Here is a 23,539-nt window from a genome sequence, read left to right as displayed (position 1 = left end):
GAAGGGAAGAGCCAGAAGGCTTCTCCCCCTGCTCATTACCCTTGACAGAAGTGCTAGGTTGAGGACTTCCCTGCTCTCATCTTCTTTCGAGCAATCACCCTGCCCAGGAAAATCTGAGCTCAACGTGTGGCATGTGAGAGGCTGTGATTAACGAGGACGTCTTGCTATAACTCAGAAGGACGGGTGACAGTGAATGCTCCTACAGGGGCTTCTGGGGTTACTCCTATTCCAGGCTTCAAACGCAAACACTGTGAGATGGCTATGCGCAGCCCTGCTGCGGCTTATGGCAAGAGTCCATGGCTTTTTTGCATTCGTTCAGAACTGCTGAAAACCATCTGCACTCCATTTATATTTTGGAGAATGGTGAGCCACAGGCTGGGGTTGGGGGGTTGGATGCCAACAGTGGACAGAGAGGTCTGAAGCCTGCCTCTTTAGCTCTATCGTTGCCTGGGAAGGGGAGTTTTGACAGTGCAAACTCGCGTGCAGCCCGTCCATAGTAGGTGCTTTTCAGATCCGTCGGTGTGGTTATTGGTGATGGCAGAGCACTCAGGTGTTAACAGCTCAGTTAGTGGACACCATGTGTCTGGGTTCCAATCTGCGATCTTGCACTCTCACTGCATAATCAGGGGCACATTGCTTGTTCCCTCTGAGCCTCAGTTTCCATCCTAGGGAGTAAGCAGAGAATGAGTGTGTGTGACTGATTTATCACTGGGCTGAACTTTTGAAGATAGCAATGGTGAAATATCATAATTTTTATCCTATACCTGCCTTCCAATCACTCTACTGGTGCTCTTCACCTCCCCCCTCCTCTGACAAAAGTCTCAAGCAGATTCCAGAGCCTTTCTGGTCATTTTGGGGGTTGGAAGAGAGCCCTTTTGTGAAAGCCAGGTCCATTCCCCATATCAGAGCCTCAGTGTCCCATCCAGACCACGTCTTTTCTTTTCACCCAGTTTAGGCCGATGCTGGAATCCACAGATGAGCGGGAGGGCAGGGGACCGTGGTTGGCCCTGTGCTTTCTTTCCTGCATCCCCCCAGTCCAACTGGCACATTGCTGACTGAGGCAGGGAGGGATGTCAGAAGAGAAGGGAAAAGGTATCTTTATTTAGCGGGGGCTGGTGCAGTCCCCTCTGGTTATCAGGAGCCCTTGTTATGGCAGCTGCCCAGTGCTGGCTCCACCTGCCCCCTCTTTTATTCAGACAGTCCGCATTCTACCTTCTGTCACCTCCTCTGGTAGTTCGCCCACCGGGGTGAGCTGTGGGGCTGCATCGTAACTCTGGCCCCAGCGGCATTGTTTGTGTGGCATGGACTTGACCTATGGCAGGACTTAGACATCCTTGTCTCCCCACACTCTGGGGTGCAAGCCCCTCCCACTGTGGCCTCCCTCCAATGTCTGCTATGCAGCCTGTTCCAGGCAAAATCCCATCTCTGAATTCCTCCAGGCACGGGGCAGGCACTGGTCTCTTACCCTCCACCTCCTGTTTACCTCAACCTCCCAGACCCAGAAAAACCTTTGGTAGAGGAGCTTTCTTTAAACTGTATGGGCACTTATTACCCACTGTCCAAATCACCTGACAACAAGTAATGTCTCACTGACCATTCCATTACCTCTGCAAGGTGTTGCATCCAGTTTCTGGGATGTAGTAAGTGCTCAGAAAAGGTGAGCTATTACTATTATCAATAATACATGCTTCAGATAATAGAAAGAGCCAAGAAGGAGCGTGGGGCAAAGGGGTAACGTGAAGAAGAACTTTCCTTTGGGGTCATTCTGTTTAGTTCGCAGTGGTGGCATGACCTTTGGGTACAACATACAGGACATTTTTCCAAAGGAGGGGATTGCATAGAAATGGTATACACTGAACTCATTTGTTCTCTGTATCAGAACGTCAGTCGTATCGATGCAGAACAAGCACAGGCTTGCAATCAAATGCACTTAAATTAGAATCCTGACTGTGCCGCTTACTAGTTGAGCAACTCCTGGTAAGTGAGTTTACTTTCAACACCTGGTTCCTCACCCAGGGTAAGGAGAGTAGCACCAATCTTACATGAGGATCAAGTGTGAGGATTAACGCACGTAGCCAGTGCCTGGCACGTAGCAGCAACTTGACAAATAACATTTAATATTATTGTAATGTTATGATTATTTTTTTACATAACAATTCTGCCAGGGTCCTTCAGCCTCTATTTCCTCCACTTTCTGATACTGAATAAATGATGACTCTTAAGAATTAAAGATTTTACACAGTATTAGAATTTGGTTTCATGACTAGGAAGTTTTCTTCCTTTTCTGAAGTTATCTGCCCAGGTCAATTCTTTTGATGGTGTTTTGCTGACTTCAACTACGTCTTTGGAGAAGAGGCAGCATCATATGAGGGCACATGGGGGACTTCTAGGAGCTAGCAATATTCTAGTTCTTTTTAAAAAATTTTTAACTGAAGTGTAGTTGACTTACTACATTATATTAGTTTCAGGTGTACAACGTAGTAATTTGATATCTTCATAAGTTACAAGCCATACAAAGTTATAAAATATTGACTATATTCCCTCTGCTGTACGTTACATCCTTGTAACTTATTTATTTTATACCTAGTAGTGTGTACCTCTTAATCCACTTCACCTCTTTTGTCCCTCTCCTCACCCCACACCCTCTGGTAACCACTAGTTTGTTCTCTGTATCTGTGAGTCTGTTTCTGTTTTCTTATATTTATTCGTTTTGTTTTTTAGATCCCACATATAAGTGAAAACATACAGTATTTGTTTTTCTCTGTCTGACTTATTTCACTAAGTATGATACCTTCTAGGTCCACAATATTCTAGTTCTTAACTTGGGTGGTGGTTCCATGGCTGTTGCCTTTATAACAATCCATTAAAACTATACAATTTATGTTGTATGTTCTTTTCAATATTGATATCACCCTTCCCAATAAAAAAAGATAGCAGAGAAAAGGAAGTCATACTCAGTAGTTGATTAAAAACCAAACAAACCTCAAAATATTTATTGGGCCCTTACTATGTGCTTGGCATGGCGCTAAGTGCTTTCCACATACAACGCAGTCAAGCAGGCACTGTCATTCCCACTTAACGGCTGAGGAGACTAAAGCTTAGGATAAGGTAGCCTTCGCAAGGCTAGACACCTAGGACCTGTCCGATTTGCCCTTTCAGTACATCACAGTTGCCTTGCACAATGGGGAAGGAGAGCCCGGGTTTGCATGGGACACCAGGAAAGGACTAGGCTTCCTGACTTCTTCAATCTCTGGTCCAAATGCTTACGAGTCTCGAGTTGGTCACAGAAGTCCATTGTCAAGAGGCAGCTCTGCAGATTGGTTTCTGGATGACAGCCTGACTGAGAGATGTCCTGGTGACTGAGTGCCTGTAAGTCAATGGGAGGCACAAACCCAGTCCCTGTGGTCTGCCCTGACTCGGCTTGCTAGTGGTCAAGAATGTGCCATCCCAGAGGGGGTCCGGGGGCACCAGGGGAGAGGGGTCCTCATACACACTGATGGTGCTGGAGGCCCTCACCTCCTGCTGGCCATAGAGGTGGCAGAACCTAACAGCCAGCTCTGGTCCGGGTGGTTTGACTTACTAACCACCTGAGCGCTGGAGGAGTGGAGGCTGACTGAACCCCTCAGCACATGGGCCTCTGTGCTCCTGCCTCAGGACCTCTTGGAGGTCCCCGAGAGGAATTGGCCTTGGGTCCTGTCCTTAAGAGGCTTACAGCCTCACATGGACATGAGCTGCATACAAGAGTGATTACAACACAAGAATAACTGCCAAGAGATGCACAGAGGGACCAATACATTTTTCTGAATGCTTAGCAGAAGGAGAGCTAGTTTCCAGCTGGGGTGAGGCAGGGGGTGTGAGAGAAGACTTCGTGCAGAAGGTATTTTTATTAGAAATTCTCTTCTTTTGCTGGCTTGGGGGCAGAGGTGGTGAGCAGCACACTGGCCCGGGGGCTGAGTACAGGCTCTGCCCTTTCCTACCATGGTACCCAGGTCAACATGCTCTATCCCTTGAGCCTTTGCCTCCTCATCTGTGTGAGGCAGTATGATGTTATCGTGACCAGAACAGACTCTGGAGCCAGATTTCCTGGGTTCAAATTCTGCCACTCTTGGCCGTGTGCCTGTGGGCAAGTCATTTGAGGTAGCTGTGCCTCAGTTTCCCTATCTCTAAAATGGGGGTAACAGTATATTCCATGAAGGGTTGTTGTGACGATTGAATGAACTTATAAATGTAGAACATTTAGAACAGTGCCTGGCACACAGGTTGTGCTCTATGTGCAGCTATGATTGTTGATGTTGTTAGTGTGGGGACAGTATTAGGGTCAATGTATAGATCAGGGATTAGGGCGAGCAAAGCCTGGCACACAGTATGCCCTGACTACAAGACGTTGTTCTTGTTATTACTGAAGTGCAGGTGAAATACAGAATTAGAAATGAAGAGGAGGGCCTCGAGGGAGTAGGAACAGTGTCAGCAAAGACAGGAGGCAAGAATGCGCAATGTGTGAAGAAGGAACAAAAAATAATCTAGTTCAGGTCCTCCATACAGGAGGAAATCTCTCTTCTGGTTTCTCAGCTTCCTGTGGACTCTTGGAATCCATTAAAAAGGCCGATTTCCATCAGCTAATCTCCATGGCTTGCTTTTGCATGTCTTTCTGGATGCAGGCCTCCTGGAGCATCTGCTCCCCGTCACTCCAAGGATGGGTCTCCAGGGGATGTTCTGCTTCCCCCTGGGGCTCCTGTTTGGCTCTGTGCTCTTGGTGGCCTCAGCCCCGGCCACTCTCGAGTCTTCTGGCTGCAGCGAGAAGGAGCAACAGGTCACCATCAGCCACACCTACAAGATTGATGTGCCCAAGTCCGCCCTGGTCCAGGTGGAGGCTGACCCTCAGCCCCTCCGCGATGATGGAGCCTCACTCCTGGCCCCAGGGGAGGTTGAGGAACAGAATATCATCTTCAGGCACAACATCCGCCTGCAGACGCCCCAAAAGGACTGCGAGTTAGCAGGCAGCATCCAGGACCTCCTGGCTCGGGTGGAGAAGCTGGAGGAAGAGATGGCGGAGGTGAAGGAGAGGTGTAGTGCCCAGCGCTGCTGCCCGGGAGCTGCTGGTGAGCTCACCACCTGGTATCCATTCAACAAACACTGAATGAGCACCTTCATGTGTTCTGCCAGCCTCATGAGCACCCCGCCTCTCACTCTGGGTTTTCTCTATGGGGTGCCACCACTGGCGCTTAGCTCCAGGGGTTATCTTCAAGCCTGAGCAGGGAGGGACCAGCAACTCTTAAAGTGAGTCTGGACTCTTGGGTCAGTGCTTCCGGATGAGAACGCTTTTGGGTGCAGTTTTACCTGGGGATCCAGTCTCTATTGTAAGGGAAAGCAACGGGTTAGAGAGGAAAGCTCAATGGACTTGGAGCTAGACAGGATTGGGTACAAATCCCAGTCCTGCCATTCTTTAGCTGTGTGACTTTGGGCAAATTCCTTAAGTTTCCTCAACTGTCCATTGAGGAGAATTCTATCAGCTAGTCTAGTTCTGAGAACTACAGATGATGTACAGAAGATTCCCGGCCATTAGCCAGAAACCTGTGAACTCTTTTATCAGTAATAAAGTACTACAATTTGATTTTACAAATAGTGAGCCCTCCCATCACATTTTTTTTTCAGTTTTTTTCAGTGTTTTCAAACTGCCAGGCTGATCCAAATGATAATAACCAGTGATACTTGGGCATATATTTTAATGCCTGAAGAAATCGCTACCATTAAGAGCGCCTCTTATAAGCCAGACACAGAACTAGGCACGGAGGATGCTGTCATGGATAAAACAGCATGGAACTGCCCCTGAGGGACCTCGATGTCAAAAGTTTTTAGGAAGGAAAGAGGGTGTTCTGAGACAGGAGCTGGGGCTGGCAAAGAGACAGGGCTGACTGGCCCGCCCTCCAACTGCCTCTTGCTGTCTGCGGTTACAGGGGGGAGCCTGGTTAATCCTTCTCCCATCTTCACCCCCATAATGAGACTGGACTATTTTATAGCTTCTGCAGGTCCACTTTTCCAGACTTCAATTTGGGATCATTTCCCAAGGACCCAGCCTTGCTAGGTCCAGCCCCCTCCAACCAAGGCAAGCTCCCACGCTGGAGCTCTCCTGCCTGGCCCAGGAGCCCTGTCCCTTAGTGTAAGCTGGCCCGCTGACATCCAGGTTGGAGCATTTAAGGAGCCTTCATAGAAAGGTACTAAACTATTAGCACCATTCACAGGGGAGGGAACCAAGAGAAATCAAAGGAGCGCTCGGGATGAAAAGGGAAAGGCAAATGTGGTCCCTGTGGCTATTCAGGCATAAAATATATCAATAGATTTCGCAGGTCCTCCTCTGTCCCAGGTTGGAAAGGGCAGACTCCTTGTCTTCCCCATAGGCCCTACCCTCCTCCACAGAAAGAGCCGTGCAGGACCCTGAAATCACCAGCCTGCTGTTAGGGTCCCCAGGGAAGGAGATTCCCCGCTCACAAGCCTTCAAGTCCCAGCTGACTGTTTTCCTCTCTCGGGCAGGTCTGAGCCGCCATTGCAGCGGCCACGGGACCTTCTCCCCGGACACCTGCAGCTGCCACTGCGAGCAGGGCTGGGAGGGCGCCGACTGCGAGCGGCCCGCCTGCCCCGGCGCGTGCAGCGGCCACGGGCGCTGCGTGGACGGCCGCTGCCTGTGCGAGCAGCCCTACGTGGGGGCCGACTGCGCCTACCCCGCCTGCGCGGAGAACTGCAGCGGGCACGGCGTGTGCGTGCGCGGCGTCTGCCAGTGCCACGAGGACTTCACGTCTGAGGACTGCAGCGAGCGGCGCTGCCCCGGCGACTGCAGCGGCCACGGCTTCTGCGACGCGGGCGAGTGCTACTGCGAGGAGGGCTTCACCGGCCTCGATTGCGCCCAGGGTGAGAGCAGAGAAGCGCCTTGGCCCGCCTCTCTTCTTAACTTGCCCCGGCGGTCCCCACGGCACCGTTTAACCATCAATTACATTTTGTCCTAAGAAGGGCACCCCCCCGCCCCCACCTTTCGCGTACATCAGAATCCCCTGGAGGGCCTGTTAAAACACAGATTCCTGGGCCCCTCCCGGAGGTTCTGGTTCAGCAGGTCTGAGGGACGGCCCGAGAACTTGCATTTCTAACAAGTTCCAAGGTGATGCTGATACTGCTGGTTTGAGGGCCGTAGTCTTACCTGATGGTGTGTGCCTGTGTTAGGTGTTACTGAATGAAGTCTTATGGTCCCTGCTCGGGCCCTAGCCCTGCTGAGGCTCTCTGCCTGGTTAGGGGAGGGTTCTGGTTCTAGCAGCCGGTAACAAAACTTGAGCTGAAATCCACAAAGCACAAGCTTTATTCAGTGGCCAAAGAATGGAGAAGTGGGAACTAAGTTCACAGATCAACTTCTCGCACACCTGGCAAGAGAGATTTAATCCTAATGAGTAAAGACAAAGGGAGTAGGAGTGAGGCTAATGGTGGGGAGGCATATGCTTTAGTCTACCTGAGAAGGAGCAGTGCTTTTTCGAGTGAGTGGGGAGCCACTCTCTTTTCATCCTTTTTTGGTCCTTAAAGTCCCAGTCATGGCTGCTGGTAGGTGTGTCATTTAATATGCCAATGTAGTAAAATCAGCGTAGAGTGAAAATCAGGGTCTGTCAGAGGTCAGATTCACCATCTTGGTCCCAGCTGGTTCCATCTTTTTTGTTTGTTTGTTTGTTTGTTTGTTTGTAGCCTCCTGTCTCATCCCTGGACCATTTAATTTAAAGATTTATGTTAACTCCTGCTAAAGGTGGAGGTTGGAGGGTTTTGAACAAAGACTTGGAGCAGCTCTGGCAACATAGGGGGTCAATATTAACTCCTAACCAGATAATAACTTTTGGGGGTCCACAATGGTGCCTTACACAGGCTCTGTATTCTCCACACCCACCGTCATAGTGTTAAGTATAAAGTAGGTGCTCAATGAATACGTATTGGCTATGGATTCCCACCGTTCTTTCCTCACCGTCTGCATGCTTGTTCCTGTTCTGTGTGCAGTGGTCGCCCCCCAGGGCCTGCAGCTGCTGAAAAGCACAGAGGATTCCCTGCTGGTGAGCTGGGAGCCCTCCAGCCAGGTGGACCACTACCTCCTCAGCTACTACCCCCTGGGGAAGGAGCTCTCTATCAAACAGATCCAAGTGCCCAAGGAGCAGCACAGCTATGAGATCCTTGGCTTGCTGCCTGGAACCAAGTACATAGTCACCCTGCGCAACGTGATGAAAGAGATTTCCAGCAGCCCACAGCATCTACTCGCCACCACAGGTGAGGAAGCAGCCAGATGCCCCAGGTTTCCCAGTAGAGGCTCTGTTTTAAACGTTTTTTTCCATTGTCCCCACAAGTACCCTTCTACTACCCCAGGCCATTGCCCTGATTTGGGATTTGGAAAACATAGCTGCTGCAATCCTAGGTTCTGAAGAAAAGTCTCCATTCTTATTCCTCTCTGTCTCCTCCATGATTATTGAGTCGTCCAAGCCAGTGATGGAGCCTGCTGGTTTGGGGCTCACAGCATCTTCTCCATCCCTGAGATTAGTAAGATCTGATTGCCCTGCACCCACATACAAGCAGCCGTGGAGTACACCTGCATCCGCAGGCCCTCACTGAGCCACTGCGACCATTCAGCAAGATCAAGCTGGTATGGATGGGGGTCTGCTGAAGTCACCTGTATCAATTAGATTCATCTCAGCAGAAAAGAGAGGGTACAAACAGGGTAGCTGAAGAAAGTTTAATGAAGAGGTTATTTATAGAGGTATATGTAGGGTTTGGATGATGAAACACTCTAGGACTAGCATCAGTGGGGATCCACCCCAGTCTGAAGGGGCAGGGGATGGAAGTTGGTACTGGGACCCAGAAAGGGCTTTAGGAGAGGGCTGCCTGATGGTAGAGGGATGCAGGCAGTCTACTGTGTCCCCACCAGGAGGGAGTGAAGGAGATCAGTTGCCCTCTTCTGGTGACTCTCAATGGCTGAACATGACCAGAAACCAGAGGTCCAGGGAACCAGGCTAATGCATTTCGTAGAGGTCATAATCTGGGATACAGAGCAGGAAGGAGGATGGATCTGGAGGGATGGAGTCTCCAGGGCACCACTAAATGCTATCAAAATGCTTGGAAGGACAAGCATTATTGCTTATTCTTTAGAAATTCTTATTTTCTCATGAAAGTACTTGAGGCAGCCTAGATCTTCAAGGGTTTGGAGAAACCTAGTTGTTTGAGTGATTCGGATTCATTCCTTTTCTCAGCATACTTTATTGAACATTTACTATGTGCAAGGCACTGTTCTAGATGCTAATAAAAATGAGCTGCCTCCATCTTGCCCTAAACTCTTGAGGAAAATCCAGGGACATCCAGGTGGATGGGCCTTTGACATGCAGTGTCTTTGGAGAATCATCAGACTGCCTGTCCTTTTTGGTGGTAAGGGTAGAATAGGGTAGGGATAGCTCAGTGTTGGAAGGAGCCACGAAGGACTTGTCATGCTTGGGAGAGCAATTTGTGATTGCCTTTGTCAACGCCCTCCAGCCAAAGACCCCTCAGGGCACCCCTGTAGTTGAACAAGTTGGGTTTATTGATGGTTGCAGCATCGGAGCACACACACCATGGGGGACCATGGGTGTTTCAGTAAGACAGTGTAAGAGGGGACTGGTGTAGAAGTTGGGCTTGTGTTAGGTGATTTGGGGGAAGAGTTAAGGAAGCAGGGATTTGCTTTGGATTGCATGCTGTCAGGAACTGGGGGTAATCCTTTGATTGGTATCTTAGTGAATCTTATCTAGAAAGAGGGCAGACTAGATGGAGGCTAAAGCTGTCATTGGTAAAAAAGTCACTCATACCAGTCAGGAGGGAGGATGTTTAGTCATTTTTGTGAATTGGACAATGTTTCATTCATGTTTTGCCTGGGTGCAGACGTGATCTTGGAATCGTCTTGTTTGGTCTTAATTTGGCATGGCCACAGAGCACCTTGTCTGCTGTTGATGTCCTGTGGAATTGTTTAGGTTCAACAGGAGAACACCAAGGCCCACCTAAGAGAGCCGGGCCAGCTCCCAGCTGTCGGGCTCCTTTTCTCTTTCCCCATTTTTGTCTGTGGCTGCCTCTGCATTTAGACAGGACGGGGCTCACAGCCTCTCAATGAAGAGCCGAGACACCTGTTCTGGAAGTCTTAGCAACCCCTCTAGGCTTCTTGCTCTAGGGACTTGTAAAATCCTGTGACTGTGAAGTCGTCTTTCTAATCTGATTCAAGTGAAACCCATTCTGGTTTGCCCCTCCGGGGAGCCTCAGCCGGAGAGACACTTATCCCCATAATCATCTTGAACATTTTCATTAAGATCCTGCTTTTTCACTTGTGAGCCATGTAGGGCCCCTTCTGTAATCCTTGAGTCACTTTCATTACTCGCCTCTTGACCTGTTCCCTCAAGGAATTCCCATCTTTGAGGGAAGAACCTGGAGGCGGGCAGGTAGAAGGCAGAGCTTGGGCAGGAGTGCTTCAGAGAAAACGCTCCGTGAGTTTCTTTATCCATAACAGAGGGAATCAGAAACATTCAGAGCCATGGGACCTTGAGAGCGTAGAGTTCACCCCTTGACTGATGCACAAATTCTCTGTCCTGCGTCCTTGACAAGGGGTCAGTCAATCTGGTGGGAACATCTTCAGAACCAAGGCACTGGAGGTGAGGAAGGGGGCGAGGCTGAAAGTCTGGGGGCTTGTCTTTCCTGTTCCAAACTTCAGGCCAGGTGACATCGGCCTGGGATATGGACATTGGAACTCAAAGTGTTCCCAGAGACCCCAGACCCCTCTTCAACACCACCCAACGGTTCTTCCCACAGAACCACATCAGCGATCCATTCCTTGTAATAAGCATTGTATTTTCATCTTTTTCTGAGTGGAGGGGTGAACATTTAGCCATTAATACTTGACTATGGGAGTTCGCTGGTGGTCTAGTGGTTAGGATTGCAGAGGCCTGGGTTTGATCCCTGGGTTTGGCTCAGCGTGGCCGAAGTACAAATAAAATAAAATAAAACACTGCACTCTCTTAAAAAAATACTTTACTATGAATAAATGTGCGCAGTAAGTCTCTTCCTTCACAGGATGGGCCGGTGGGGCAGCTGAGGACACCAGCTACCTGGTGGAGGTGCTAAAATTTGGTAGAAGGTGCAGGAAGAATACTCAGAAGGACCAACTTAAAATTCTCCTACTTTATAGTTTTGCCTATGTTTAATCCTTATAGGAGAATCTGAGAGAAGGGGGAGGAGCTGTACTTTGGGAGACTGAGGAAAGAGCTGGTTGTATTACCAGTGTTATACTCCAGAAAATTTGAAATGCATTTCCCAAACTCTCCATGGAGGGGCCTTGAGCTTCTCATCCTGAGGTTGAGCCTCTGTGGGCAGGGGCTCTGCAGCTAAAGTGTTTAGTTCAGAGCAGTGTGAACCCTGGCCGAGTGGGTTGGATGGCTGGCCTAGGAGGCGAGGTTCAGGGCTTGGCCACAGCAGCGGGGACAGGGAAGACTGCATGGCCTCCGATGGGGTGGGATGGGGAAGAGGCTTTCCCGAAGGACAGTCTATCCTCCACGGACAATGTGAAAACCAACAATTATTTGCTACTTTGGTAGTTCTAGGACACCTTCTAAGGACTGTGTCCTGGCGCTGCAGCCTGCTTTCAGTGTGTCAAGAAAGGGAGCTGACCTGGTAGCCAGTGTCTTGTTCCAGACCTGCGGGCCCCTGCTGTTCACTGCTTTCTCTTGCCCTCCCTGACCCCTGCCCTAGATCTTGCTGTGCTTGGCACTGCCTGGGTGACGGATGAGACTGAGAACTCCCTCGATGTGGAGTGGGAGAACCCCCCGACCAAGGTGGACTACTATAAGCTGCAGTATGGCCCCCTGACAGGGCAAGAGGTGGCCGAGGTCAGCGTGCCCAAGAGCAGTGACCCCAAGAGCCGATACGACATCACGGGTAAGAGCCAACACTGGGGATGTGAGATGTTTGCTGGTGGATGCTGAAGCAGGGACAGTGTGTGCAGAGGGGACCAGCATCTGTAGTGCTCAGGTGTGCACAGAGGGTCCTGGGGCCTTGGGAATCACCTGAACCCTGACCCGGGAACTCCCAGAGGTGAGCCCACTCTGGGGGCCCGAGGTCTCTGCTCCAGCATTCCGGCACTGCCTCTGGAAGCTCAGAGCACCTGGGTAACAGATTACACATCCAAAGTGTTCTCCCGAGTCAGCTGACCCTCTGGAAGCCCCTGTCTGTGTCTCGGGGTGGATTTGATGGGACACAGACATTCCTTTTGGAAGAACTGTGTGTGTGTGTGTGTGTGTGTGTGTGTGTGTGAGAGAGAGAGAGAGAGAGAAATTGGTTGACTGAGGTTGGTTTGTTCGGTGCCATATGTGGAAGGAGTTGAGCTAGGAGGCCTGGGGTAGGGCGCTCCTGTCCCAGTGACTGAGCTAACTCTGGGAGAGCTGGAAATCAGACGGCTGCAAACAGAATGGGGCCACGTAGGGCTGGGTAATGTTTTGTGACACCTGAAGTTTGTACAATTTTCAGTGTCCTCTTTAAGAAAAGTAATACACAAGCACGAATACCCAATTCAGCACATGGCCTTGGAAGGGGCTGGTGCCGGTGAGGGGCCCTGAGGCTTTTTAGCTCCACGGTGAGTCCTCCTCTGGGGCCTTGTCCTGCCATCTACTCCCTGCATCCTATCTTGAGAGGTCATCTTGGGGTTCTCAATGTTTTGTGGGGTGGCAAATCGTGTGTGTGTCTCATACATGCTGCTGTTTGCCTGCAGTTCACCACCAGAGTCTGAATATTTGTGTCATGAGGAACAATCATTCAAGTTGCCGCTACAGAGAAACAACAAACAAAGAGAAAAAAAGAAAAAGAAAGGGCAAATTAAAGCAAAGAAAATAAAGAGGGAAAAATTAAGCTAATTATTACAATGGGGAGGAAAGAAACTTTTGAGGGAAAAGGATTGTTGGGAGCAGAAAAACATTTGGGCTGTAAATACAATTGGGAAATAAGTTCTCAGTGGTCCAAGGAAGGAACTGGAACTCCATTAACTTCATCTCATCCACTCTGGCCCGCGCTTCATGACTGATGAGCTCCGCAATGATGCCTCGTATGCCACTGGTCCTGCAGCTCTTTAGCTGCCTTAGGTAGATTGTAGTCTTGAGGAGAGAAACATAGCCCTCTCCACACCCTCACAGGAGAAATCCTGGGGAAGAGCAGTGCTGGGGCTCGAGGGTCTGGAGCCTGTACTCACACCCAGCACTGGCTGCTTGTTTCTAGGTCTGCAGCCGGGGACAGAATATAAGATCGCAGTCGTCCCCATGAGGGGAGACCTCGAGGGCAAGCCGATTCTCCTGAATGGCAGGACAGGTAAGAACAACGGGGAGGCACTATGAATGCATCTCATGTTTGTATTCTGATATTTTCTTGGCTGACTCCTCTTTGGATTAAAAACTCTGGGATCTGTGTGTAGAGACAGCCTGTCTCTTTGTGTACTGACATCTTTTGGGGGGCAGGAGAGGGGAAGCAAACTTCTTCCATTTCAAATATTTTTTGCCATTGAAAATCTCCTCCAGGATCCTGGAGTCAAGGGGAAAGGCCATTTCCAACACCTTTCTGCTTATTTTAATAGCTTCAATCACTGGGTTATTTTTAAGGCATTTATTATCTTGGACCTAGGCACACAGCTCCACATTACTTAAGACAGGTGATTTATAATTTTTTTCTTGTCATTCCTGTGGTGTTTTCATGACAAATACACTCAGGGAGTTTGCTTTAAAATGTCAAAAGATATTAAAGACTTTCACATGGGGGTAGCAATAGATTTAGCATCTGCAGATTGAGAAAATATACAATGACAAACGTTGCTATAAAACAGTAACATTCGACAGTAAGTTTGTAATTTATTAATCAGAAAAGAATTTGAAATCCTTGTACTTATATATGCAAGATATCCTATGTAAGTTTTAGTTTTTAGGCAGTGCTTGAGCCTGTATTGAATTGTGAGCCTCCTGCAGTCACCCTGTGCTCCTGCCAAGTCGAGTCGGGAGGTGGTGATCTAGAGCCTCCAGCCACCCGCTAGAGGCTAATCCTTGGAGCTGGCAAAGAAGGGATCTTTGAATTTTGAGACTTCCTTGAAAAGTTTCGTAGTTCTTTTCAGTTCAGTCCTGGCAGTAGCTGGTTGGGGTGGTGAGAATAAGGGTGAGATGGTGCAAGAATTGAATTCACTATTTCAGCTGCCTAATACGTTGCGTATCTGGAGTGTGAAAGAGTTATAGAGTTGGGCAATTATAAAGGATAAAATATACTTTAATTTTCAACCATACAGTATAGACCGTGCAGCCTGCCTGAATGGTGGACTAGTGAAACACATTGGTGAATTGGAAAATGGCAAGTCTTTCCTTGGTTCTAGTGCCTTTCTCTTTAGCTGTGAATTAATTGAGAGCCTACCATGCACCAGGCATTATACCACTAAGCACTTCTCATAAATTATCTCATTTGGTTCGCATCATAATCCTGTGTGGTAGGTCCTATTATTATTTCCAAGTCACATATAAGACAACTGAGGCTTGGAGAAATTAAGCTCAAGGTCGCCCAGCCGGGAAATGATAGGGCTGGGATTTGAACCCAGGATGTCCACTTTGGTGGACCCAAAACTAAAATGCCACCTACTTTTACTTCTCTGTCCGTTATTTCTGGTTAATTTTCATACTGTTTACTCCCTAACTAAAAAAAAAAAAAATTCTGTGACACCTCATTGTCTTTGGATAACATAGACTTCTTTTATCTTGGCCGCTGTGGGCCCCTCCAACCTGGGCCATTGTTCTCAAAACTTCCCAATAGGAAGCCTCCCTGCAGCTGGACTGTTCTTGGGGCTCCCTAACACAGAAGGCTTATCTCTACCTCGTGGGTTTGGTCGTGTTGTTACCCTTGCCTAGAAAATGCTCCACTGTTATCTCTAGCTATCAATTAATTCAGTTCAGCAAACATTAATTGCAGAGTACCATTGGGTCCTAGGGACACAAGCCCTTTAGATACTTCCAAAGATGATGAGCCCTGGTCCCTGCCCTTCACGGGCTCATAGCAGTAATATCACTTATCCTTCTGGGTCATCTCCAACGTTGGCTGCTCCACTGAGGCCTTCTAGAACAATATTAAATGGCAGCCATCTTTGCCTTTGAATTTCTAGAGCATTTAGTTACATATGGCCTTGAATTGCTAGTTAACCTTTCAAGCATATTATCCCAACTAGAAGATGAGCATTCAAGAAATGTTTTTTTTATTGTCAATTCTATTCTAAAAGCAGGATGGGATATTTTATTGGATTGCAAATAAATTTGTGGTATATGTCTTACCAACATGAAAATAAAAGACACAATAATTTCTAAGGTCAGGAAACACTGTCAAACCTGGCTAGACAATTAATGTAAGGGGGAAAAAAAAGAATCTCTCTTTTCCCCAGGTGTTTTGCATTCCATGAGATGGAAAAACACACTGGAATGTAAGAATGGCATAAGCATGTGCAGGGAGGAAATGGCACAGTTCAAGTATTTTCCATTTAACGAGTCACTCAGTGGAACTAATAACACGAAAGTGAAAGGGTCGATTGAAAATGCTCACCCTGTTAACATACTCAAAGCGCACTGAAAGGCACTTCTAGACAGGCAAGGCTTTAGAAACAGATCAGTTTCCGGAGAAGCAAGCACCGACCAGGCCAGTGTCTCCAGGGAGAAATGTCCCTGAACTCCTCCATCAGACCGTCACAGCCACTTCACATCAAATGACAAGAGAGGCAGGCCCCTAACTAAGAGGTGATGCTATCCCTTTATTCTTCATTTCTCCATCTGTAAAATGAAAGGTTGGACTAAATGCGTTTCAAGTCCCTTCTCTTATTTTTTTTATGATTATGATTTTTTAATCATGTCTATAATTCATGCCTTTCCATGGTGAGTCTAAAACAAAGGACCACTTGCTTTGTTATAATCTCCCACGCTCCCATGCACAGCAGAGCATACAGCCTAGCATATTGACTTGTTAACAATTTTCTCAGAACTTTTCTCCTTAGACTATGTTATGAAATAGAAGTTTTGGCGACTCTTATTATCCTTTTCACTTTTTATTGCTTCCCAAACACAATGCTTCATTTTGAAATGGCCCAGCCCCCAAAACTTTCCTTCTCAAACTCCTTCATGTTTCAAGATGAGCTCCTGTCAACACTCAGAACTCCTGTCTTTCACAGCCTCCCCACACATACACCCAATAGCTGAAAAACAATGAGGATCTCTAGCATTTGTGTGTTCTAGGTACCGTGGGGCTTCATAAACATTATCTTCGGTCCTTCTAATAGCATTGTAAGCATTATTATTCCCATTTCACAGGTGAGAAAATTGAAGCCTACAAAGTTTAGGAGATTCAGAGTGAACTAGTGAATGGCATTTGAATTTAGGTTCGCTTTCCAGAAGCAAAGCTAGAGGATAGCAGGAAGGTGGGTTGATCTCTCTGCGTACATTCTCTACAAATGGTGCCTTTTGAGTAATTTTATTGCCACAATGAAAAGCAGTAGAGGAGACCTGAGAAAGCATAGCTACTATAGTCCAGAGGCACCTCTTCTGTGAACTCATCTTCAAACCAGTAGCATAGGCCCTGTCTCCCATCTCTGCCTCCAAACCCATAATATCCTCATGGATTTCAGACCTTGGTTGTTCCGTTTTCCACTACGCCAGCTGGGTGACTCACAAGTGGCCGTTGTGAATGGAGAAGGCTGTCCCTAATGCCTGTGGCCATGGGTTGGGGTGTGGACCCGTGCTGTTGGGTTTGCCAGCATAGACTGAGGACAGCCGTGTCCTACCCAATCCTGTGGTGAATCTTGTTATAAAGTGGAATAATCTTTCCTGATGTGTCTAGAGCTCTTAATTAGCTTTTTCTGTATCCTCAGTTTTGTAAATTAAATCTCTGACATGGGGCTTACCTTTATTCCAATACATGCATTCAAAAGTGAATCCTGCCTATCAAGCCTCTTAAATCTTGTTTTAAATCTCCCTAACCTCAGTGGCCCTGAGAAAGGTCCCACCAGGGCAGCTAGTGTCCAGCAGGTGGGAAGTTGCAGCCTGAGGAGGAAGTTGGGGCCGGGGCGGCAGGGCCTGTCTCCCAGTTGAGGCTGCTGCTGGGACTCCTCTAGGATCTGGCCAGCTGCTGCAGCTACAGGAAGACTTTGTTCCACGGCAAAAACTGTTTATGATCCTCACATTCCTTCTTGGCAGAGAGGGAGGTTTCGGTCCTCCTAAGCTGGCTTCTTCCAATGATGTGGCGTATTGTGCAGGGTCACAGTATCACTGAGGCTTTCCTTCTACATCTGTATCTTGGCGTCTGATTCCCCTCCTGAAATTTATCAAGGAGAGGAGCAGCTCTTTGAAGAGCCTCCTATTGACTTAAGTTGTCGTTGTTGTTAGGGAGTTGAGAGAAAAGGGGCAGGGAGTCCTGAGTTCCAGGCTGGCCCAGCCTCTCACTGGCTTTATGGGTTTGGAGACGTCACATCTCCTCTCTGGGCTTGGTCTCTGTAACCCTGACATGGTATGATTCTATTTTTCCTTCCTACCTTCTCACTCTTCATAGCCAAGATGCCTTTTCCTGGTTCTCCTCCATTCCTGGGGGTTCTGGGACTGTTGGCGGGGAAAGGAGCTTCAGGGCTATGTGTCAGAAATCAGGCCTTGTGTCAGAAATCTATACTCTCCTGAATCGGTTCCCGTAATCACTGGTGGCAGCTTATCCCTGTTCAGCCAAGTGGGATGGACGGGCCTCAATCCATAGAAAGTGATGGAAAGGCAACATTCAGTTTCTTCTTTGAGGGTCATTCTCTCATCTTTCTGATCTCTGCTTTCCCAGATGTTAGAGTACTATAGTGGCTGCCACAGAGCTAAATTGTGTAATCCCCAGAGGTAGCCCCTCATCTCATATTCATTCCTATGTGCTTTTTATCTCTAAGAAAAGGTGTGTTACGTAAACTCACTTTTTGCAAATAACCTACAAAACTCTAATGTGTCTAAAAAACCAACTGCCATTGATTGACCACATACTATGTGCCAGGAGCTTTCCATACATTACTCTATCAAACCTCCTAATAATAACATAATATTTTCTCCATCCACCCAGGTGGATGTGATGGATCTTGAGAGGGCTGCACACACAGGCAGGCCTGACCCTTCAAAGCCGTGGGCCTGTGCTGAGTGCCCTGGCAGCCGTGGTGGCACACACTGATCTGGGGCAGGGAGAGGTGGTGGGAGGCACTTCTGGAACTGCGGTTTGTACAGATGTGGGAGAGGATGAGGGCCAGGGACTTCAAGAGGCAGTACTCTCTGGGTGTTCCCCATCTTCACTTTTCCAGTCCAAATGTCCCCAGTCCCGATTTGGCACCAATTTCCCCCTATTGACATATCACCATTGGATGCTCTCTTCATTACCTCCCTGTCATGTGCAGTATCATGCTATGCACAGAAAGGGGCAATGGGATGAGGTGGGAGTCCTCTCCCCTGCTGTGTACACTTTCTCCTGAGCATCCTCTTAGAGCCTGCTCGAGCCCCCAGAGGCCCGGGACATGGCCCTGTTGGTGTCTGTGTTCTGACTGCACTGCCCTTTCATCCCAAGAGGCCCACTCTACCAAGTGGGTATGAGGTATGCCCAGCCCCTGTCTCCCAGAGGCAACAGTCTGGGACCATTTCCTCTTTCTAGTTGCCACTCCAAGTTCCAATCCACTAGTGTTTCTGGGTTTCAGGTTGCAAGCAATTTTCAGATCATACTTTATCTATTTTATTTGTAGTTTAGTATTATCATTCTTAGTAGTGGTCGTAGTTCCATAAGAAGAGGCCGACGGTAGGGCCGCTTAGCCTATAGTGGTATAAGGTGGAAATGTGTAGTCTTTGGTAGATAGGACTGGGTTCAAATCTTGGCTCTACCAGTTAATATGTCCAAAGGTCCCATTCCTCTCCCTAGCTTCTACTGCAAACCCTGCCCTCCCTCAGATCTCCCCATCTCTGTAAATGGTCACCCCTTTCTGCAAATTGCTGAAGACCCAAACCAACAAGTCATTATAGCCCACATCAAATTCATGAGCAGATTCTGGCAGCTCTATCTTTGAAATCTCCCCAGCCCACTTTCGTCTGCCACAGTTGTCCACATTCCTGTCATCTCATACATAAACTGTTGTAGCAGCTTCCTAGGTGACCTCCACTCTTGACCTGCAATAGTCTGTACTCTCTGCAGCAGCCAGAGGGGTCCTTTTATAAAACAAGTAAGATCATGTCATTCTCCTGTAAAAACCCCCCAGAAGCTTCTCATCTCGTTCAGTGCAAAAGCCAAGTTGTTACAATGACTTTCAAAGGCATCCACTTGCCTCCTCACCTCGTTGGCCTCACCTGCAGCCACTCGACCTCCTCACTTACTCTGTCCGGATGCACTGGCCTCCTGCTGTTCCCCAAATACATGGAGCAGGGTCTTTGAACTTGCTGCTCCCTCTGCCTGGAACGAGGTTCCCCAGATTGCACATGGCCCAATGCCTCATTTCATTTCAGTTTTTGCTCAGCTGTTAACCTTCTCGTTGACCTTCCTTCTAAAATCACAAATATCTTTTGTTCCTCACTTTCTAATTCCTTTACCTTGCCCTATTAAGCTTCCCAATACTATCCCCACTTGTTTATTGTCTGGCTCTTCCAGGAGCACGTAAGCTCCCTGGTAGAGAGTCTTTATTCTCTTCATTGCTTATATTAGTTTCGTAGGGCTGCTATAACCAAGTACCAAAAACTGGGTGGCTTAAAACAGAAATTGAGTGTCTCACGGTTATGGAGGCTAGAAGTCTGAAATCAAGGTGTCAGCAGGGCCATGCTCTCTCTGACAGCTCCCTCAAGGTGTTCCTTCTTTGTCTCTTCCAGCCTCTGGTGTTCCTTGGCAATCCTCGCGTTCTTTGACTTGTAGATGAAGCACTGCAATCACATGGCTGTCTTCTTCCTGCGTCTGTTCATCTTGTCTTTCCTTGTATGTGTCTGTCTCTGTGTCCGAATTTCCCCCTTTTATAAGCACAGCAGTCATATTGGATCAGGCCCACCCTAATGACCTCATTTTAACTTGATTATCTCTAGAAAGGCCCTATTTCTAAATGAGGTCACATGTTGATGTACTGCGGTTTAGCACTTAGATATACCTTTGCAAAGGGCGGGGGACACAACTCGTAACACTGATGAGTCCCCAGCTCCAAGTAGGCACTCAGTGATTGTTTAAAGAATGAGTCAGGGACTACCATTTACTATCTGTGTGACCTTGGGCAAATTATCTAATCTCTCTGAGTCTTGCATATAATTAGCGATCTAAAAATGGTAACCATTATTAATTTCCCAAATTAGTACATGGAGAATCTGATAAATGCCTTATGTTTTTGCTATGAAGTCTGCTAAAGTAATGTATGAAAAGCACCTGACACTTAATATGTGCTCAGTAAATGACAGTTGATTTATTAAATAAAATATACACTGTCTCTGGTGATGGAATGTATTTCATTTCCTTGCACACAAATAAAACATGGCCACTGTGCTTAAGAAAGGTGCATTGTAGCTGATGTTAAAGAATGTAGCTATGTAAAGTTGTAACATCTCTGCTGGAAAACTCTTGGCCAAGAGAACTACAGCAAGATGGGGAAGAAGAAAAATGCTTAGGTTTCTGAGAGTAAGAGACTTTTTTGTGTGTCTTTACACAAAAGGATCCCGATCTATTTGTAAGTAGGGTTCTCAGGGCAAGCATCTTTATTAGTGACCTTGATGGCTGCACTCAGATGGTTTGCAAATGATAAGAAGCTGGAAAGGAAAGTGGCCATGTTGGATGAAAGACTAAATTATAACTGGAATCCATAAGATAAAATATAACAAGGATAATTGGTGGATCCAGGACATGTATTATATGCAAAAAATGGGGGAGATGTGGCTTAATGTGAAGGTTCTCAATCTCTGAGGTACATCAGAATCACCTGTAGAGTTTTGCTTACTTGTTTTTAAAATAGAGATATCAGGGCGTATTTCAGACATGCTGAAGTAGACCCTCTGGTGGTGGTACTTAGTAGGTGTCCAGTGTTGGCAAAGGTTGAGAGCCCCTGGGGTAACTGGAACAAGTATGAAAAACTTAGGGATTTTTCTGAGACTGTGAGATGAAGCTATGTTATTGAGGGGTAAAGTGTCTGGGACATGGAGGGCATTTTGTTCTGGGTTGGTGCTTCTAGAATATAAAGTCTGCATGAGCAGGGATTTCTGACTGTTTTGTTAATTGGTGATTCCTGAGTGCCATCACATGGCCATGGCATGGGATGGATGCTCAGTGAATTGTTGAATGAATGAACTGAGTTTGGGGAATTTTTCTCTGAAAAGGGAAAGACAAGAGCAAGTTTACATGTAAGTGCCAGGTCTAGAAACTCTAAGTTGGAAGTTGGGAAGTTGATAATATAAATTTATAACATAATATAGTATGATATGATATAATATAATTGTTTTTATAAGTTGGAAGTTGGGAAGTTGATAATATAAGTTTATAATATAATATATATAATTAATATAATAGTTTTTAGCTTATAAGTGCATAAATTAGTGAGGTGAAGCTGTTTGATTAAAGGAGAATTAGGAAGGAGAATGAGAATTATTCTTGAATACTTGCTGGATGGTCTCCAGGAAGAGGAATTAGGTGTATTCTATATGCCCACCAAGGGTAGACATACTCGAAGGAGTAGTACTTTAAGTGGCCACACTTGGAGGAGTTTTCTCTAATGTGCTCAGTGATTATAAAATGGAAGTCCATCAGGAAGACCTTTCTCAACTTAGGGTTCAAGCAGAGGCCAGTTGTCCACCTGTCACAGATGATGGAGAGAGCCTCTTGCATTGCATAGACTATGGAACCAGGTCACCCAGATGCACTCGATCTTGAAACATTTGTGATCTTGACCAGCCAGATGCCTTCTCTACTTTTTCTTTCTCATATATTTTTATGAAGAAATTGATAGTCCAACCAATGTGGTCACTGATCGAGTGACAGAAGACACAGCGATGGTCTCCTGGAACCCAGTCCAGGCTGTCATTGATAAGTATGTGGTGCGCTACATCTCCACTGACGGGGAGACGAAGGACACAGCTGTGCACAGGGAGCAGAGCAGCACCGTCCTGACGGGCCTGAAGCCGGGAGAGGTGTACAAAGTCTACGTGTGGGCTGAGAGGGGCAACCAGGAGAGCAAGAAGGCCGACACCAGGGCCCTCACAGGTAACAGAAGGATGGGAGTCTTCTCTCATTCTCACTGTCTCCCATCTCTAAATAAACAGGTTTCCTCATGGCAAGGAGAAGATTGATTTTTGAATCACGAGGCTGATGCCCACCTAGCATCAACCTTTTTGTTTGCAGGTGTTGGGGGTGTGGGGTTGCAAAAGCAATTTCAAATTTCATAATTATGAATTTTTTCCTTTTTAACCTCAAGCAAAAGAGACCATCCTTTTTATTTGATACAGAAGGTCATACTTATTTGGGTTGGAATTCCATATGCAACTCCCTTGGAGTAGAAGAACACTGTCTAATTTTCATTTTTTGGACGTTAAAACTCAAAACATTTGGCTGACAGTGAATTTGAATGCTCATCTCAGTTTGCAGTGACTGTACAGGCATGTTGCCTGTAACCTGGAGCTCTCTTTCAGACCATGGAAATGGTTTCCCTCTTGAGTCAACATTTACCAAATGTACCGATTCTGACTTGAAGCTTTCAGAAACTGTGAGGGCTCCCTTACTCTAGCCAGTTGTTCTGCTTGGCTGGGGCCTGCGGGTGTCCTGAGGCTGCATGGGGGCATATCCCAGACATTCCTTCTGCTTAAAACCTCCTCTGGCGCTGTCCTTGAGTTCAGAGAAGCCTAATTCTGGAGTCCACTTGAGGTTCCAGACAGTTGACAGGAATCATAGAAAACAATTCACTTATTGATTGGCCTTTGTTGTGGACACTTAGTGTAGAGACTCTCAGAGAAGCTGATAATTGGTTAGGAGTATCGTTTCAGAAGCTTGACTGTCCAAGTTTTAATCTCAGCTCTACCATTTACTAGCTGAGTGATTTGGGGCAAGTTGCTTCGCCTCTGTTCCTCAGATCTTGTCTGTAAAATGGGGCATATGAATCACTGGGTTAGTGTGAGGGTTACATGAGTTAATTCATGTAAGTGCCTGACATAGAGAGTGCTACATAAATGATAGTCATGCTTATTTCTTAAAATGTGTCTTAGTCTGTTCAGGCTGCTATAGCAAAATACCATAGACTGGGTGGCTTAAATAACAGAAATTTATTTCCAGCAGTTCTGGAGCCTGGAAAGTCCCATGATCTGGGTGCCAGTTGGTTCATTTATTGGTGAGAGCTCTCTTCTTGGCTTACAGATGGCCACCTTCTTCCTTACATGGTGGAGAGAGGAAGTTCTGGTCTCCTCTTCTTCTCAGGAAGGCACTAATCCCATCGTGGGGGCCCCCATCCTCATGACCTCTTCTAAACCTA

General features: G+C 47.2%; 1 protein-coding gene across 1 annotated transcript in view; it reads left to right on the top strand.

Annotated features, from left to right (window-relative positions):
- The first annotated feature begins 4,693 nt into the window (after positions 1–4,693).
- Positions 4,694–23,539, top strand: part of TNN (tenascin N) — a 62,364-nt gene continuing 43,518 nt past the window's right edge. Inside the window, exons 1-6 of the mRNA XM_061183780.1 lie at positions 4,694–5,099; positions 6,529–6,903; positions 8,020–8,283; positions 11,767–11,952; positions 13,282–13,371; positions 22,018–22,281. Of these exons, the coding sequence (XP_061039763.1) occupies positions 4,694–5,099; positions 6,529–6,903; positions 8,020–8,283; positions 11,767–11,952; positions 13,282–13,371; positions 22,018–22,281 (1,585 nt within the window). The remainder of the gene's footprint in view (positions 5,100–6,528; positions 6,904–8,019; positions 8,284–11,766; positions 11,953–13,281; positions 13,372–22,017; positions 22,282–23,539) is intronic.

Source organism: Eubalaena glacialis, chromosome 3, assembly GCF_028564815.1.
Source record: "Eubalaena glacialis isolate mEubGla1 chromosome 3, mEubGla1.1.hap2.+ XY, whole genome shotgun sequence".
Taxonomy (NCBI): domain Eukaryota; kingdom Metazoa; phylum Chordata; class Mammalia; order Artiodactyla; family Balaenidae; genus Eubalaena; species Eubalaena glacialis.
The sequence above is the reverse complement of the archived record's forward strand: the minus strand, read 5'-3'. Positions and strand labels throughout refer to the sequence as shown.